Source organism: Loxodonta africana, chromosome 19 (genome assembly GCF_030014295.1).
Source record: "Loxodonta africana isolate mLoxAfr1 chromosome 19, mLoxAfr1.hap2, whole genome shotgun sequence".
Taxonomy (NCBI): domain Eukaryota; kingdom Metazoa; phylum Chordata; class Mammalia; order Proboscidea; family Elephantidae; genus Loxodonta; species Loxodonta africana.
Genome location: NC_087360.1, coordinates 31,647,951 through 31,665,931, shown reverse-complemented (window position 1 = coordinate 31,665,931; position 17,981 = coordinate 31,647,951). Strand labels below are relative to the sequence as shown.

The window sequence follows — 17,981 nt, the reverse complement described above, 5'->3', positions numbered from 1 at the left end:
TTGTCCTTAATTGAATCCTGCACTCTGTCCATCCCATTTCCTTTTTCAGCTTTGTTAAAAAAAAAAAAAAAAAAAAAAAAAAACCTTCCCTTGACATGCCTCGGTGATAATAGCCTTGAAGTGGGGCCTGTTCTGATCAGGCCATTAGAACCAAGGCAGTGGATCCTATTGATCAGCCATTTGGAGAATGGCTCACTGCTCCCTAAGGAAGAATTTACCGAGCCAATTGCATAGGCGTTGCTTTGCCCTGTTGTCTGGGTGGGGTAAATCAATTTCAATGAAATCATTGCAGGTAATCTTTCCTACATAACTTGCTTTGTTGCATGGATGTGAATCTTATCAGGTCAACCCCCAAATGCTCCCGGGGGCTTATGCTGTCACACCAAACTTCCTGAAATGGGTAGCCCAGCCAGGGTTACCCAGATTGGGCACTAAACTTGCAATGGATTTCGTGATTCCTAAGCTTGTAGTCCATCCTCTCCCAGGCCTATTTTTTCCTCCTAAAATTGTTCTAGCTAATTACTGGGTTAGAGAACATGAGACAGTATGAAAACTTCCCCAGTGGTAACAGAGGTTAAAGGGTGAAGAAGCAAGATGCCTTTCTGTGCTGATTACCATCGGAGCACAAAACCATGTTCTTCTATATCTGTAAACCCTTATAATAGATCCCCACCCTTGGAGATGAAAAGGCTTCAGGGCTGTACAAATACCAATAATCTGGTCAGAAACTGTTAAAAGCATCAGAGAGAAGAAACTCCATGGGATACCTTCAGAGGGAGGCAGATAAGCATTGCCTCAGAGGGAAAATGTCAGTGAAGCAATTCTCTCTGGAAGCTACCTTTTTTTTCCCCTTCTCTGTTTCTAAGCACTGATTAGAAACAGAAAATCCACGTGCATTTTAAACAAAAAGACAAGTTCCGCTGAAGGCCAATCTTCCTGGTAGTCCCTTGTCTTTGGAGTTTTGAGCTTCCTTTGAGTTCAGAGTGTCTGGGCATTTGAGGGAACCACCTAACACTATGCCAAGTCATTCCCATTTTAGAGGTGAGGAAGCAGCTTGGAACAAAGTCACATAGCCTGTAAGTGCCAGAGCCTGCATGCAAACTCAGATCTTTGTGAGTCCAAAGCCACTGCTCTGAAGATCTATAATCAATAGCTAGAGTTCTTCTTAAAGCCCAAGAACGTACATTCAGAACAAGCGGAGGGCCATCTTGCTTTAGAAAGTAAGGAGTCTGTGCTTCACCGAGGCACACAACATAGTGATTAAGATCACAGCTTTTTTAATCAGACCAACCTAGGTTCAGATCCTGGCCCTGCCGTATTCGCTGTTTGACCTTGGGCAAGTTACGTAACCTCTCTGAGACTCAGTTGTATCATTTGTAAAATAGACAGCAATGGGAATGAGTCATAGGATTTTTGTGAGTATTAAAATAAGACAATGCCTTTAATGTGTCCTGCTTGTATACAGTAAGTGCTCAATGTTAGCTCGCTGAAGTCAGTCATTGCCCTGAGAAAGGGTAGATATGAAAGCCTCCATACAGAAATATGAAGGTCAGGTAAATTTGCAGATGACAAAGTCACAGAAGGTTCTCAAAGGGGGTAGAGGTTTGAGGACATCTTTTTCCTTTGGTGGGTGACTTTAGGGAGTCTGTCACACTCTTCTTGACCTTGCCCTGTAGTTCCCCAGCCAGAGATGGGTGGGGTGAGAGGGACTCAGGCAATGTAAAACCTCTCCTGAAGCCTTGGAGCAGAGCCCCTGGGTCTGGCTTGGCGTCCCTGGGGGCATGTGTTTGCTGGGAGGGCCTGTCACCATGCCTCCTAGTGACTTCCCGCTGGTCTTCTCTGGCCGGTCATGGCGGCAGTGGACAGCGGCGGGACGGTGGTATTGGTCAGCCAGGATGGGATCCAGCGGCCGCCCTTCCGCTTCCCCAGGGGTGGGCACCTCCTGCAGTTCCTCTCGTGCCTGGAGAATGGACTGCTTCCTCATGGACAGCTGGACCCACCTCTCTGGTCCCAGCGGGGGAAGGTGAGTCATCAAGGAGAGACACAGGGTGGGGCTGGGGGGGGCGGGTCTGAGCCCTGGGGGGTGGCCGTGCTTGCTCCTGAGTCCTGACATGATTTCGTGGGGTCACGCTCATGCCACTCAGACTCTGGGGCTGTGCAGGTCGGGGAGAGATCAGGCTGGTCCCAGGAACTATGCATTGGAACATGTCCTTTCAGGGCAAAGTATTTCCCAAACTGCGCAAGCGAAGCCCTCAGGGGTCCGCCGAGTCCACATCTTCAGACAAGGAAGACGACGAGGCCACAGATTACGTGTTCAGGATCATCTACCCCGGCATGCAGTCCGAATTTGGTGAGCTGCCCTGGCTGGGGCCCCGGGGACCCACCTCTTATTGATCCAGGAACTCACACCAGGCATTTGGAACTAGAAGCCAAGAGGTCTGGATTCTGGGGCCAGCAAGGGGCTCTGGAATGAGGAAGCTCATATCTTGGTGGCCTTGGTTTCTCCCCAAATGAGAGTAATAACCACCCTCTACTTTTTTATTTTTTTTGTACTTAGCTACTGAAGATGCCGCTGGGCAGGAGGCAGCAGGCAGAGTAGTGGTCATGGTATGGGCTCTGAATCCTGGTTCTGAGTCCTGGTGGAACTTGAGCAGGTCACTTCACCCTTCTGTCCCTCAGTTTCCTCATCCGTCAAGTAGGGATCGCATAGCACCTATTTCATGGATTTGTTGCAAGGATTAAATTCGATAAGGCGTTGTAAAGCACGTGGCACATTGAGACCTCTCAAATATTAGATGGTGGTGCAAACAGTTAACACTTTCAGCTGCTAACCAACAGATTGGAGGTTCAAGTCTACCCAGAGGCACCTTGGAAGAAAGGCCTAGCAACTTCCCGATCTACTTTAGAAAAATCAACCATTGAAAACCTTATGGAGCACAGTTTTCCTCCGACACACACGGGGTCACCATGAGTCAGAGTCGACGCGACAACAACTGGATTTTTTTTTTTTAATTGCTAGTAAGATCGTCATTATCGTGGAGCTACTGTGAGAATTTAAATGAATTAATATTTGAAAAGTACTTGGAAGGGAGCCTGGCATTTATTAAGCATTGTATGGCTATCTGTTAACCAAATCAATATTAAGTTAGAAGTTCTATCTCTTAACCTCATTCTGTTTGACCTCAGCAGCCCTGTTGTTCTCATATGACAGATAATGGCTCCAAGCCTCCCTCTGCTTAAGTGACTGCATGCTAGGCAGAGAAAGGCTCTTTTGAAAGCAGATGTCCTGTCCTCCCTGGCAAGGTTGGACTGATTGTGCCAGGCTACTTACTGCCACTCTAATGTGATGCTTTTTGCCAAGCCCCCTGGCTCTCATCCATCGCTGAGTTGGACCTGCGGTCTGGGGCAGGCTTGGCAGTGAGATCTTAACATTCAGATTAGTCTGTGTTTTCACCAGTGAGTTTCCTTCGTGGCCAATGAATAGCAAAGCCGCCTGTTCTTGCATCATTTAAGCACTGCAGAGTGTCTTGAAGTATCCATTACCCCTCCATGTCCATTTTCATCCAGTATCTTGGCTGGAGCCAGCTCAGGCTCTTCGTGGGGCCTCAGCTCTCACGGCCCCGGGCCAATGCCAAGGATCTTCTGGGTCTCATGGCTGAGGAGGCTCGGTTTGTGGATGCTAAGCCGACTTCTGTTCAGTTTCCAAGAGACCTGGGCATCCCACCCCTATGAAGCGTGACATTAGTTAAGATGCCGCTTCAGAGAACTGATTCATCACAGACAGCCAGATCCCCTGTGGCCGCCTGCCGGGGGATCTTGCCCCATGGGTTATCATCCAACAAATAATGAGTAAGCTCCTGCTGGGAGCCAGGCTGGGTGCTGGGTCTTTTACTTATTTGGGGAATATCCGTGCTGTCCTGTTGTGGCTTGACATGGGCCAGTGGAACAGACACTGGCAGTGCCCATGCATGTTTCCTGTCCTGTGCATGCCAGCCAATCCACCTGCCGGCTGCCAGCCCCAGCATCTCTTTGTTTGCCTCAGGGGTTTCTCTGGCCACCAGGGGCCCCTCTGTCCATGGGTGGGTCAGATTGGAAGTGCCAGGGAATCAGTGCCTCCCTGGTGCAGCTCTCAGCCAATAACTGGTGTATAAATACCCCAACTCCCTCACCCCCTCAGGTGGGAAGCTCTGAACTGTGTGCTCCATACAGTCTCCCAGAGGTTCCTGAGGGAATAAGCACCATTGCTCACAGTGGTAACTTACTTGGTAACTGTTTTAGTTATGTAGTGGTGCTATAACAGAAATACCACAAGTGGGTGGCTTTAATAAACAGAAATTTATTTTGTCACAGTTTAGGAGGCCAGAAGTCTGAATTCAGGGTGTCAGCTCTAGGGGAAGGCTTTCTGTCTCTGTCAGCTCTGGAGGAAGGTCCTTGTTCTTGGTTCCTTGGAAATCTCCATGTGACTTGACATCAGTCTTGCTCCATCTCTGTTTGCTCACTTGCTTGTTTAATCTCTTTTATATCTCAAAAGAGATTGATTTAAGACACACTTTCTACACTAATCCTGCCTTATTAACATAACAAAGACAACCCAATCCCAAATGGGATTATAACCACAGGTATAAAACCAAACCAAACCTGTTGCCATCCAGTCAATTCCGACTCATAACGACCCTATAGGACAGACTAGAACTGCCCCATAGGGTTTCCAGGGAGCAGCTGATGGATTTGAACTGCCAACCTTTTGGTTAGCAGCCATTGCTCTTAACCACTACGCTAACAGGGCTCCACCACAGGTATAGGGTTAAGATTTACAACACATTTTGGGAGGACACAATTCAGTCTGTAATAGTAACCATTTATTGACTCCTTCTTCCCCTATCTCACTTCACCTCTCCCCAACCAGTGCTTCCTGGGACCACCTCCCAAATAAACCAGTTGCACTTGAGTACGAGGTCTGCCTTTGAGAAAACTCCAACTAAATCTGTTTATTTGGAATAGGGTTCCTCCACTTTAGCACTACTGATATTTTGGATGGAATAGTCCTTTGTGGTGGAGGCTGTCCTGTGCGCTGTAGGGTGTTGAACAGCATCCATGGCTTCTCCTCACTGGATGTTGTTGTTGTTGTTGTTGTTAGGTGCCCTCCAGTTGATTCCGACTCAGAGCAACCCTATAAGACAGAGTGGAACTGTCCCATAGGGTTTCCAAGGAGCGGGCTAATGGATTCAAACTGCCGACCTTTTTGGTTAGGAGCTAAGCTCTTAACCTCTGTGCCACCGGGGCTCCCCCTACTGGATGCCGGTAGTATTTGCTCCAGTGTGGCGTAGTGGTTAAGTGCTATGGCTGCTAACCAAGAGATTGCAGTTCAAATCCGCCAGGTGCTCCTTGGAAACTCTATGGGGCAGTTCTACTCTGTCCTATAGGGTCGCTATGAGTCGGAATCGACTCGACGGCAGTGGAATTTTGGTGTGACAACCAAACAATGTCTCCAGACATTGCCAAGTGCCTCCTGGGAACAAAATTATCCCCAGTTGAGAACCAATGATGTAGAGGAAAGAGCACTCCACTGTTATTTGGCTCTGCCACTTGCAATATGGTTAAGTGATTCTAACCTCTCTGGGCCTCAATTCCTGGGCCGTAAAATGGGAATAACAATACCCCTTCAAGATCATATTCTCGGGAGTCAGTGTGATGCTGCATGAAAACACCTGGTGTGGGACCTGAGGCTCTGCAGTCACTCAGTCAGCGACATCAGGTATCGTGCACTGAGCACCACTGTGTGCCAAGCCCTCTTCTGTGTGCTGTCCACGTCTTCACTCATTTAATCCTCACCTCAACCTTCCCAGGCAGATACCGTTGTTATCAACATCTCCACTTGCGGAAAGAAAACTGAGGCACAGGAAGGTGAAGTAACTAGTCCAGAGTCACAGAGCTAATTCTTGGCATGACTGGAATTCAAAGCAGAGTCTGTGCTTCTGACCATGCAGATTATTTTGACTGGGGGGAGGGGGGACTGTGGTTTCACCCACTTCACCCTCAAGGTCAGATTCAGCTCATGTAGTAATGGTGACCCTGGCCTCAGTTGACTTTCTGGGGGGCCTGAGCCACGCAGGGTTAATAAAAACAGTCATCTATAGTTTTCTTCTGTGAGAGGTATGATGACATCCTTTTTGAAATACTGGGTAAATCAGAAGGCAGCCAGCCACTGCCTGTGGGCCAAATCCAGCCCTCAGCTTGCTTTCGTAAATAAAGTTTTATTGGAACACAGCCATACCTGTTTATGCATTATTGTCTGTGCTGCTTGCCTGCTACAGCAGCAGAGTTCAGTAACTGTGACAGATCCTGAATGGCCCGAAAAGCCGAAAATATTTACTGTCTGGCCCTTTACAGAAAGTATTTGCTGACGCCTGCCTTAAATAGTAGACAAGGAGAGTTTCATCCTGTGGGAGGGAAGATGTGATCGCAGATGAGTCTTTTCTTTCTTTCTCCCTCTTTTTTTTTTTGTTGTTTTTGAGAGTATATGCAGCAGAACGTACACCAGTTCAACAGTTTCTACATGTACAATTCACTGACATTGGTTACATTCTTCAAGTTGTACAACCATTCTCACCCTCCTTTTCCCAGTTATTCCTCCCCACAGATGGTTCTTCACCTGCCTCTTGTGGCACAGTTTGCACCCAACTACTAACCTAAAGGTTGGCCATTTGAACCCACCCAGCAGTGCCGAGGAAGAAAGGCCTGGCAATCTGCTTCTGTAAAGATTACAGTCAAGTAAACCCTATGGAGCAGTCCTACCCAGTAACACACAGGGTTGCCGTGAGTTGGAATCAACTTGATGGTGACAGGTTATTTTTGGGGGGCTAGGGTTTTGTGCTCAAGAGGAGGTAAAGATAAGTTCTAAAACAAGTTTACAGTCAGATAAGGGCCTTTTCAGATACCTTTGTCCCTGAGGCTCTCTAGATCTGCACTGTAGCCACAAGCCACCTGTGACTATGGAGAGCTTGCAATCCGGTAATCCAAACTGAGCTGTGCTGAAAGCGTAAAATACATGCAGGATTTCAAAGACTTTACATAAAAAAAAAAAAACCCAGAATATAAAATACTTCATTAATAACTTTTTATATAGGATATATGTTAAAATGGAAACCCCAGTGGCGTAGTGGTTAAATGCTACGGCTGCTAACCAAAGGGTTGGCAGTTCAAATCCCCCAGGCGCTCCTTGGAAACTCTGTGGGGCAGTGCTACTCTGTCTTATAGGGTCGCTATGAGTCGGGATCGACTTGACGGTACTGGGTTTGGTTTTGTTTTTTTGGTATATGTTAAAATGGTAATATTTCAGATACATTAGTTAAACGAAATATATTGTTAAAATTCATTTCACTTGTTTCTTTTTACTTTTTGAATGTGGCTACTAGAATATTTTAAACTATATATGCAAATCACTTATTTTTATTGGACAGCATTAATCTAGAGCAGGGTTTGTCAACCTTGGCACTAATGACATTTTGGGCTGAATAATTCTTTGTGTGGGAGGCTGCCCTGTGCATTGTGGATGTTGACCAGCACACCCGGCCACTACCCACTGGGTGCCAGCAGCAGCCAGTTGTTGTTGTTAGGTACTGTTGAGTCAGTGTTCGACTTACGGTGGCCCCATGTGACAGAGTGGGACTGCCCCACAGCTCTTGGCTGTGATCTTCACAGGAGCAGATCACCAGGTCTTTCACCTGCAGAGCCACTGGGTGGGTTTGAACCACCAACCTTTATTAGCAGCTGAGCACTTAACTGTTGTGCCACCAAGGCTCCTAGCATCTAGCTAACGCTCCAGAAATGGCTCCAAACATTGCTAGATGTCCTCTAGGGAGCAAAATCGCCCTTCTTGAGACCTCTGGTCTAGGGTGAGGACAGTGTTGAAAGACAATTAAAAAAAAAAAAATTTTTTTTTTTTTAAGCCAGTTGTAATCAAGTCAGTTATGACTCGTGGTGACCCCATGTCTGTCAGAGTACAACTGTGTTCTATAGGGTTTTAAGTGACTGATTTTTCGGAAGTAGATTGCCAGGCCTTTCTTCTAAGGCACCTCTGGGTGGACTTGAACCTCCAACCTATCAGCAGCTGAACATGTTAACCATTTGCACCACCCAGGGACTCCTGGGGAGACAATAGTCAATGGGAAAACAGCTTGAGGAGCTATGAGCAGGGTCTCAGAAGTCCCATTCCCTGGCTTGGAATTCAGGCTCCACCACTTATTAGCTGGGTGACCTTGGGTATGTTGCTTAAATTTTCTATGCCTCAGTTTTCCAGTCTGTAAAAGGGGAGAATGATAGGACCTATCTAAAGAGTTCCTTGGTGGCACAAACAATTAAGCACTTAAATATTAACTGAAAGGTTGGTGGTTCAAACCCACCCAAGGGAGCCTTGGAAGAAAGGCCTGGCCATCTGCTCCCGAAAGGTCACAGCCTTGAAAACTCTATGGAGCATAGTTATACTCTGTGCACAAGGGGTTGCCATGAGTTGAAATCGACTCAACAGCAACTGGTTTGGTTTTTGGTTTACCTAAAGAGTAGGCATTCAGAAAGGATGTCTCTTGTTAGTGGAAAGAGCAAAGCGACTTCAGTCGAACAGACCAGATACGCGGGGCTCTGAGTGATTAAGTTGTCGTGGTTCTGAACCTGCCTCCTCTTCTGCAAAAGAAATGCATCCCTTACATGACTGTTAGCGTGATAAGACAATCCCCTGCCTAGCACAGCACCCAGCACATAGTAGGCACTTTTTAAATATCAGCATTCTTTGCTCCTTTAATCAAACACAATGCATGAGAGCTATGGGGAGCAGCGCAGGGGAAGGGTTCAGACCCCAAGGAATTAGTTCTTCAGTGTTCCGCCCACCTCAGACCTTCCGTCTCACCGGTTCTTTTTGTTTTGTGTCTCAAGTTGCTTCCGACCCCTTGGGCGGCCCTTCCCCAGTCTCCGTGGGCCCTGCCTGGATGATGGTTCCTGCAGGCCAGTCTGTGCTGGTGGTGGCCAGGGGGAGTTGGTGGGCACGAACCAGATGGGACACCGCCCTCCCCACACCAGGCCTCAAGAAGCAGCCCCCCAGTAATGTCTGGGCTCCCACCATGGGCTAGGTGCCGGCCACCTCCGCCATGTTGTCATTTGAGTCTTGGTCGTGAGGGAGGTGGATACAGGAGAAATAGTGATGCCTGAACACCGTCCAGATGCCACCCTGCAGGAGGCAGCCTCGAGTGTTATGTTGGTTCAGTAGCAAAGGGATCGATTAATGATGTTTGCATGGCTGTGAGGGGCTGGGGTGGAGGCATGTTTGCTACCCCTGGGCTAAGCTGATCAGTGCTTCCTTGAGGTGGGCTGAGACCTATGGATGTTTTTCTAGAATATTTGACAGTGGCTTACTGGCCTTTTTGGCCAGCTCAAGTGAGGCCAAGTCCAGAACCCCCTTCCTTTGCAGCCCAGGGGAAGAGACAGATGGCTGTCAGTTGTCCTTGCAGAGGCATGGCACATGGGGCAAATGTACTACCTTCTTAATTTCCTAAAGCAAAGGTTGGCACACTGTGGCCCACACGCTTTCAATATTTTTTATATTTTTAAATGACTGAGAACATTTTAGTAAAAATAATACTTTGTGGTATGTGAAGGTTATCTGAAATTCACATCTCAGTGTCCATAAATGAAGTTTTATTGGCACACACCCATGCTCATTTGTTTACACACTGTCTGTGGCTGCTTTCACACTGCAACAACAGAGTTGAGTGCTGATAACAGAGACCAAATGACATGCAAAGCCAACAACATTTACTATCCAGCCCTTTACAGAAAAAGCTTGCTGACCCCGGTCCTAGAGAAAATAAAAATGTTGCACCTGCCTAGAACTATCAAGAACTCAGTAAGTTTGCCCTAGAAATTACAGTGCATATGTCCCCAGTATGTTTTTTTCCACAGCTTCGCAGACACTGTGGCTTTTGTGAAGCTGGAAAGGAAAATAAATAAATAGGAGAAACTACTATTTCCTGGGGTCAGCTGATGAGAACTTGCCAGTGTCCAGGAATTAGGAGTTGGTTCTCACTCGAATATGACTGATCATGAAGATTGTTTTAAAGATACAGATTTGACAAAAGCAGTAGTTGTTGAATGAATCCTGAGGACTTAAAAAAAAAAACCATATACAGACACACACATATGTAAAGAGCCCTGGTAGCTGGACTGCTAACTGAAAGATTGGCGGTTTGAACCCACCCGTGGGCTTCATAAGAGAAAGACCTGGCGATCCTCCCCATAAAGATTACAGCCAAGAAAACCCCATGGGGCAGCTCTGCTCTGTCACTTGGAGTCAATGTTAAGTCGAAATTGACTCAATAGCACCCAACAGCATAAGTATATGTGTGTATGTGTATACATATATATAGATATATACACATATGTGTATATATCTATATATATGTAACAATATATGTATGTATATACACACACAGATTTGAGGGCTCTATCTTCAGGAAGTTTTAATTCAATAGATCTGGGCTAGGGAGTGGGCATATGGCTGCTTAACAAGCCCTCCACACATGATTTCGGTGGGCCACTGGCCTGTTTGCAACACCCTTGATGGAGCAGCTGAGGACCGTGAACTGTGTCCCTTGTCCCTGTGGGTCCTGCCTTATCTGTTGAGGCTAGCTTCCTTCCACCTCACCACCAGCAACGCCCCGTGAGGCCTATCTCTGGGAACTTGAGACCCTCCACCTTCCCCATAAGCCCCCAGCAGGCTCTGTTTCCTGCCATAGCGCCCCACGAGGAGACCTAATGACAACATGGCGAGGCTTGGCCTAGTACTCTGGGATCGTGCTTGTTTTCTTGGCTCTGGTCTCTCTCTCTGTTCCCTTCATCTCTCTTCAGCTACCATCGGCTCTGCCCATCTGGTGGGCCCTCCAAAACTTGGTGATGGCTTGCAATGAATCAGGTGGGCTCAAGGCCCTGGGTCAGATTATGTTTGGGGTCACTGTTCCCTGCTGTCACATTTGGGGTCTTTCCCTATCCCTGTGCTGGCCTTGGGGTGAGCTGCTTGCTTTGGGCTGAGGTTTCTGTGGCCCACACAGGCTTACCCAGGGCCCTTCCTCTGCCCCTTTTTCTACCCAACACAGGCCCCCAGGACTTGATGGATGTCTCTGTGAGCAATCTGCCATCCCTATGGCAACCCAGCCCTCGGAAGTCCTCCTGCTCATCGTGTTCCCAGAGCGGCTCAGCTGATGGTGGCTCCACCAACGGCTGCAACCATGAGAGGTATGAGGGGCTTGAGCTATGGATGGAGGGAACCCAAGAGTTTAGCAGAGATTTGTGTTGTGCCTGTTTCTTGCCCTGCACTGAATTCAGAGGCATGAACATAGACTATGGGATCAGCCAGATCTAGATTAAATCCTGGCCTTGTGAAGTCCTAACTGTCGGATCTTCTTTACATGTGTCAGTCAGGATAAACAAGGTTATGCTGCAATAACGAACAGTCCTAAAATTTCAGTGGCTTTATGCAGCAAAGTTTTATTGATCACACATGCTGTATGTCTGTTATGGATCAGCTGGGGGCCCTGCTTTATCCACCAGCTTGAGCATTGCCAGTCACAATGACAGAGGAGAAGGTAGCTCGGGAGGGGCTTGAAGCAAAAATTAAACGCTCCAGCCCCAAAGTGGCACATGTCATTTCCGCCGACAGCTCATTGACTCCACCCCCAAGGGGAAAGGAAGTACAGTTCTACCATGTGTCTGGAAGGCAGAAACCAGAAATATTAGTGATAACCACAGGTGCCTCAGTTTGTTTTTCCACGAAATGGGGATACTAATGCCTACTTTATACAACTATTGTAAGGAGCCAATCAAATTGATGGCTTAAAGTGGCCAGAGCATGGTACCCAGCACATGGTAATGCTCAATAAACCAAAAACAAACAAACTTGTTGCTGTTGAGTTGATTCTGACTCATGGCGATCCCATGTGTTACAAAGTAGAACTGCTCCACAGGGTTTTCTTGACTGTAATCTTTATGGAAGCAGCTCACCGGAAATGACACTTTTTATTTTAATGTACGAGGTTAAGTCCCCAGCTCATCCCTTTCCTTGCATGTAGAACTTTTAGTCTCCTTGGAATTGTTGTTGTTAGGTGCCATCAGATCGCTTCCAACTCATAACAACCCCATGTACAACAGAACGAAACACTGCCTTGTCCTGCGCCAACCTCACAATCATTGTTATGCTTGAGCCCATTGTTGCAGCCACTGTGTCAATCCATCTTGTTGAGGGTCTTCCTCTTTTTTGCTGACCCTCTAGTTTACCAAGCATGATGTCCTTCTCCAGGGGCTGATCCCTTCTGGTAACATGTCCAAAGTATGTGAGACATTGCATCGCTATCCTTGCTTCTAAGGAGCAGTCTGGTTGTACTCCTTCCAAGACAGATTTGTTTGTTCTTTGAACAGTCCATGGTATATTCGATATTCTTCGCCAACACCACAATTCAAGACCTCTATTCTTCTTCAGTCTTCCTTATTCATTGTCCAGCTTTCGCATGCATCTGAGGCGATTGAAAATGCAATGGCTTGGGTCAGGCGCACCTTAGTCTTCAAGGTGACATCTTTGCTTTTTAATACTTTAAAGAGGTCTTTTGAAGCCAATTTGCCCAAAGCAAAGCATCTTTTGATTTCTTGACTGCTGCTTCCATGGCTGTTGATTGTTAATCCAAGTAAAATGAAATCTTTGACAACTTCAATCTTTTCTCCGTTTATCGTGATGTTGCTCATTGGTCCAGTTGTGAGGATTTTTGTTTTCTTTATGTTGAGGTATAATCCATACTGAAGGTTGTGGTCTTTGATCTTCATCAGTAAGTGCTTCAAGTCCTCTTCACTTTCAGCAAGCAAGGTTGTGTCATCTGCATATCCCAGGTTATTAATGAGTCTTCCTCCAATCCTGATGCCCCGTTCTTCTTCATATAGTCCAGCTTCTCTGGTTATTTGCTCAGCATACAGATTCCGTAAGTATGGTGAAAGGATACAACCCCGACGCACATCTTTCCTGACTTTAAACCACACAGTATCCCCGTGTTCTGTTTGAACAACTGCCTCTTGGCCTATGTCCAGGTTCCTCATGAGCACAATTAAGTGCTCTGGAATTCCCATTCTTCACGATGTTATCCATAACTTGTTATGATCCACACAGTCAAATGCCTTTGCGTAGTCAATGAAACACAGGTAAACGTCTTTCTGGTATCCTCTCCTTTCAACCAGGATCCATCTGACATCAGCAATGTTATCCCTCATTCCACATCCTCTTCTGAATCCAGCTTGAATTTCTGGCAGTTCCCTGTTGATGTACTGCTACAGCCACTTTTGAATGATCTTCAGCAAAATTTTACTTGCGTGTGATGTTAATGATACTGTTCGATAATTTTCCGCATTCTGTTTGATCACCTTTCTGGGAATAGGCATAAATACAGATCTCTTCCAGTCAGTTGGACAGGTATTACTCAGCCAGTTTGTGAGTCTAGTCTCGTCTCCCACTAGCCCAGTGTTGCCTGGTTTGGGAGAGTGGATTCCTTCCTTCCTTTCTGGGTCTCCCTCCCAGTGGGTGGTCCAGCCTTCGTCTCTAACAGGGTAGGGTGGCAGCCAGCTTGAAGTTTTCAAAGTCCTCTAACCCCTGGCTCCTCAGTATGTGGTCCGTGGACCAGCAGGATCAGCAACATTGTTTGGGCAGATTCTCAGTCCCTCACCCCAGACCTCCCGAGTCAGAGTCTGCATTTAACAAGATCTCGTGTGCACATTTCAGTTTGGGAAGCACCGAGCTAACCAGAGATTCACAAACTTTAGTGTGCATCAGAATCACCTGACGAAGATGGCAAAACATGCTGGTCCCTCGGTCCTGCCACACAGAGGTCTCGATTGAGTAGGTCTGTGCAGGGCCCGAGAAGACATATGTTGAAGAATCCCCAAGTGACTCTTGGACCACCGCGAAATGCTGCTCTAGCCCAGTACCAGTTCTTGTGGCATCTGCTTACGCACCTGTAGTAACCGGGAGCTTACCAAGTTGCAGATAGCCTGGTCCACTGCGGGACAGCTGTCCATGTGATGCTGTTCTTTGGTAACCTGAGCAAGCCTGGGCCTCACCAACCTGAGGGTACCTTTAATTTTTAATGCCTCCGTGTGCATAACTGGAGGATCTCAGCCATCCCTGGGTTTTCCTGGGTGTCGCCTGGGCTGTCATAGAAATGAATATGCAGCTATCGCTCTACCCTCCTTTCCTCTGTAAGAATGCCCAGTACTCCCTTCAGCAGTCCATGTTTTCTCCAGCACCTCTGGGTCTCTAACTCCTTTCTCTTCTTTTAGCCAAGAATGCTTCAAAGATTCCCATGCAAGGAGAGGCTGTGAAGCGTCACCTTCTCTGCACTCAGTAGACTCTGAATCCCACTCTGGCTCAGCTTGATTCAATTTAAAACAAAACCCTTTGCTGTCAAGTCAATTCAGTTGTGTCACTTTAAAAGTCAGGACTCTTTCTACAAGTTAAAGAAACCTAATTAAAACTGATTTAAGTAAAAAAAAAAAAAGAAAATTTATTGATGTACCAAGACGTCCAGAGGCACAGTGACTTCAGGCATGGCTGGATCCAGAGGCTCAAAAAAAATCTCCATTTCTCCAGTTCTTGGCTCTGTTTGCTTCTGTGATAGCTTCATTCTTAGCCAGGCCCTTCCCTCATTGTGGGAAAGAAATTCCCCAGCAGTCACTGCCCTATGTCTTGTTGGCATAAAAACTCAAACAGAAAAAATAAAGAGTCCGTTTCTTAGTAGTTCCAACAAAAGTCCTGGGAATGATTCTCATTGGTCCAGGTTGGGCCACATGACCATCTCTGACCCAATCACCATGATTCCAACCTGAGTCATGTACTGGGTAGCCTGTCCCATCCAAACTATGGGGACAGAGAGTTGAGGAAAGGGTGTTTCCCCAAAGGAAAATTGAGACAAACTAGGAAGAAAGGCCTGGCTGTCTACTTCTGAAGATCAACCAGTGAAAACCCTGTGGGTCACAACAGTCTGACCCGTAGCTGATTACTGATCGTAGGGATGGCGCAGACCAGGCAGCATTATGAAAAACCAGACTGGCTGGTTTTAATATACCCTATAAAGATAACGAGTTCTACTCCTGTCCAGGAAACCTGGGCAGTATAGTTATCTGTTCTAAGCTTCTCCCTATTCCTCCGCTTGCAGGGCTCCCCTGAAGCTGCTCTGTGACAACATGAAGTACCAGATCCTCTCCAGAGCCTTCTACGGATGTGCGTATTCCCCTTTGCCAGTGTGGGTCCCTGGAGAGCATTTATTGAGTGTCTCCTATATGCCAGCAACTTCAGGGGAAGGGGCCCGGCTATGGAGTTTCAACTTCTACTATCCTGTTTCTTAGGTGTCTGGGTTTCAATGACGTTTCAGTGACCCCTGTGAACTTCAGTTTCCTTCTCTACAGATTGGGAGAAATTTGACCCCTGAGCCCCAAGAGAGGGCAGCAAACAATGGTGCTCCTTGGAGACAGGGATTATGTTTTAATCACCTTTGCATCCCCAGCACTTACCTTGGAATGTTGTCTTCAGGGTTCAGTGAGAAACATGAATAGAGCACCTAGCATCCAGCATTGTATGTCGTAGGTGCTCAATAAATGTCAGTCCCTACTCCTGTGGGCAGAAGCAGAAGAGTAAAGTGGTCTGATTCTTTCCCAGGGACTTACAAACTAAATTTATAATACAGACACTCTGATTCTCCTCACTTAACAGATAAGGAAACTTTGCACAGGCAGGGGAAGTGACTTGCCCAAGGTCACACAGCAATTAAGTGGCAGAGCTGAGACTCAAACCTGGCCCTGCCTGACTGCAAGAGCGCTGTTTTTTCCACCCTGCTCTACTGATCCTTGCAGGTTTTATTTCCCTAGCCTCATACCTAGATGGGGAAGATCAAGCATATGTATATTTTCAGGGATTCTAGAAAAGTCCTGATACAGGCTGCGTGGGCCTGCAAAATGGCAGTGCAGGAGATACCCCCAAGTGCCCCGAGAGGCAAAGAGAGGGTGAAGGGCAAAGTTTTTGCCTCCTCTGTTTCCACCCACCCCCAGTGCTGAATGCAGGACCTGGCATAGAGCAGGCATCAGGCAAGTAATATTTATCCAAATGGAAGATCTTCATGGAGGAAGTAGTGGGGGTTGGGAAGGGTCTGGAATATCACGGTCACATGATGTGGTTCATCCCTAAGACTACTCACTGCTCATGTGGTGGTGGAGAGCCTTGGTTCTGGAGCCAGGCAGCCTGGGTTCAAATCCCAGCTCCACACTTCCTGTTAGTGTGACGTGGGCAGGTGATTTAGCCGCGTAGGCCTCAGTTTCCCCATCTATAAGATGGGGATAATAATAGTGCTTGCCTCATAAGTGGTGAGAATGAAATGACTTAGGTTCTGTGAGCCCTGGAAACAACACCCTGGCACATAGTGTGTGCTATATATGTTAGCTATTATTATCGTTACTGTTATTTTCCCTGTTGTTGGTAAGGGTGAGATTTCAGGCTCCAGAAGGTCCAGGGTGCTGTCTGAGAGTTGGGGATGAGGTGGTGGTGGGGAGGCACCTGAACAGCAAAGGGTGGAGGTGGGTGGGCATTCCTTTAAGGGTGCAGGGCCACCTTTGAAAGCAACTTGGGTACCCTCGGCCTCTGCCCTGGTTACTGACTTGCTGGGGTCTTCTTTTTCAAAGCTGCAATTTAAATAGGGGTCGTCTACCTCTTGTGTTGTCTTTTCCTCTGGATTAGAGGAGTGCCACGGGGGCTTCTCTCGGGGTCAGAGGGTGGTCTGAGGCACAGTGAGCCTGGCCGCTTCCTGCCTGCCCCTTCTCTGCCTCCTCCAGCCTAGGGGGCCAGGGCCATTAAATGCTTTGGTGGGTAGCAGTGCCTCGACCAAGGCTGAGAAAGGTGATGGGACTTCCCCTTTCTAAGGGTCATAGAGTTATGAAGCAGTCAAGCCAGCAAGTGACTCCACCCCTCTGAGCCTCAGCTTCCTGTCTGGGAAAGGGGGACGATGAGAATCCGCTGGGTGGTGAGGGTTCAATAAGATTGTGACTGAGACAACCCTTTGGAAGCTCTGTGAGACAGGGTGAGAGGTGTTGGATGGCAGAGGATGACACTTTCCCTTCCCTGGCAGGGCTTGCCTACTGCAGACACCTGTCTACCGTGAGGACCCACCTGTCAGCCCTGGTCAACCACAGGATCGTGTACCCGGACTTGCCCTGCGATGCTGGACACGGGCTGACAGCAGGGATCTGGGAGCAGTACCTTCAGGATAGCACAGTAAGGTGGCTCGGCGGAGCATGGCTCTGCTGGGGTAGGGGGAAGGGGCTGCAGACAAGCCCATCTTGTCATCTGAGGAACAGACCTGCCTGCTTGTGGGCACTCCAGTTGGCATCCTTGTGATCTGTGTATGCAAATTGAAGGTCACCAACCCTTCTTGAGAGTTCCAAGACCCATAGCCCACTTCTGTCCTTTGGGGTGGGAGTTGAAGGGGCGGAAAACAGATATGCTTGCCCAGAGGGGCTAAAGAATGAATCAGTCAGTAAGCATCTATTAAGAATTGGCTATATACTCAGACCTGCACGAGGTGCTGTGATGTGGCCTCGGCCAGAAGGATTTTACAATCCAGCAGAACCTGGCTGGTCTGAGGCTGTTGTTGTTAACTGTCATGTCGGCACTGACTCATGGTGGCCTTAGGTATGAAAGAACGGAACATGCCCAGTCCTGTGTCATCTTCACAGTCGTTGGTATGTCTGAGTCCATTGCTGTGGCCGTTGTGTCGGCCCATCTCACTGGGGGGTTCCCTTGTTTCATTGGCTCTCTACCAAACATGATGCCCTTTTCTAGCAACTGGTCCTTCCTGAAGACACGTCCAAAGTAAGCCAGTCGACGTCTTGGCCATCCTTGCTTCTAAGGAACATTC

General features: G+C 47.6%; 1 protein-coding gene across 10 annotated transcripts in view; it reads left to right on the top strand.

Moving 5' to 3' along the window:
- The window catches only part of SGSM1 (small G protein signaling modulator 1), a 98,811-nt gene that overhangs the window by 44,434 nt on the left and 36,396 nt on the right, over positions 1–17,981 (top strand). For 9 of the 10 annotated variants that reach the window (XM_023559298.2, XM_064272535.1, XM_064272534.1 and 6 more), the window contains 5 exons: positions 1,860–2,023; positions 2,218–2,350; positions 11,142–11,280; positions 15,234–15,298; positions 17,193–17,338. In XM_023559298.2, the coding sequence (XP_023415066.1) occupies positions 1,860–2,023; positions 2,218–2,350; positions 11,142–11,280; positions 15,234–15,298; positions 17,193–17,338 (647 nt within the window). Of the gene's footprint in view, positions 1–1,859; positions 2,024–2,217; positions 2,351–8,928; positions 9,094–11,141; positions 11,281–15,233; positions 15,299–17,192; positions 17,339–17,981 lie in introns of all 10 variants that reach the window. The other variant, XM_010598773.3, reaches the window with a different exon arrangement.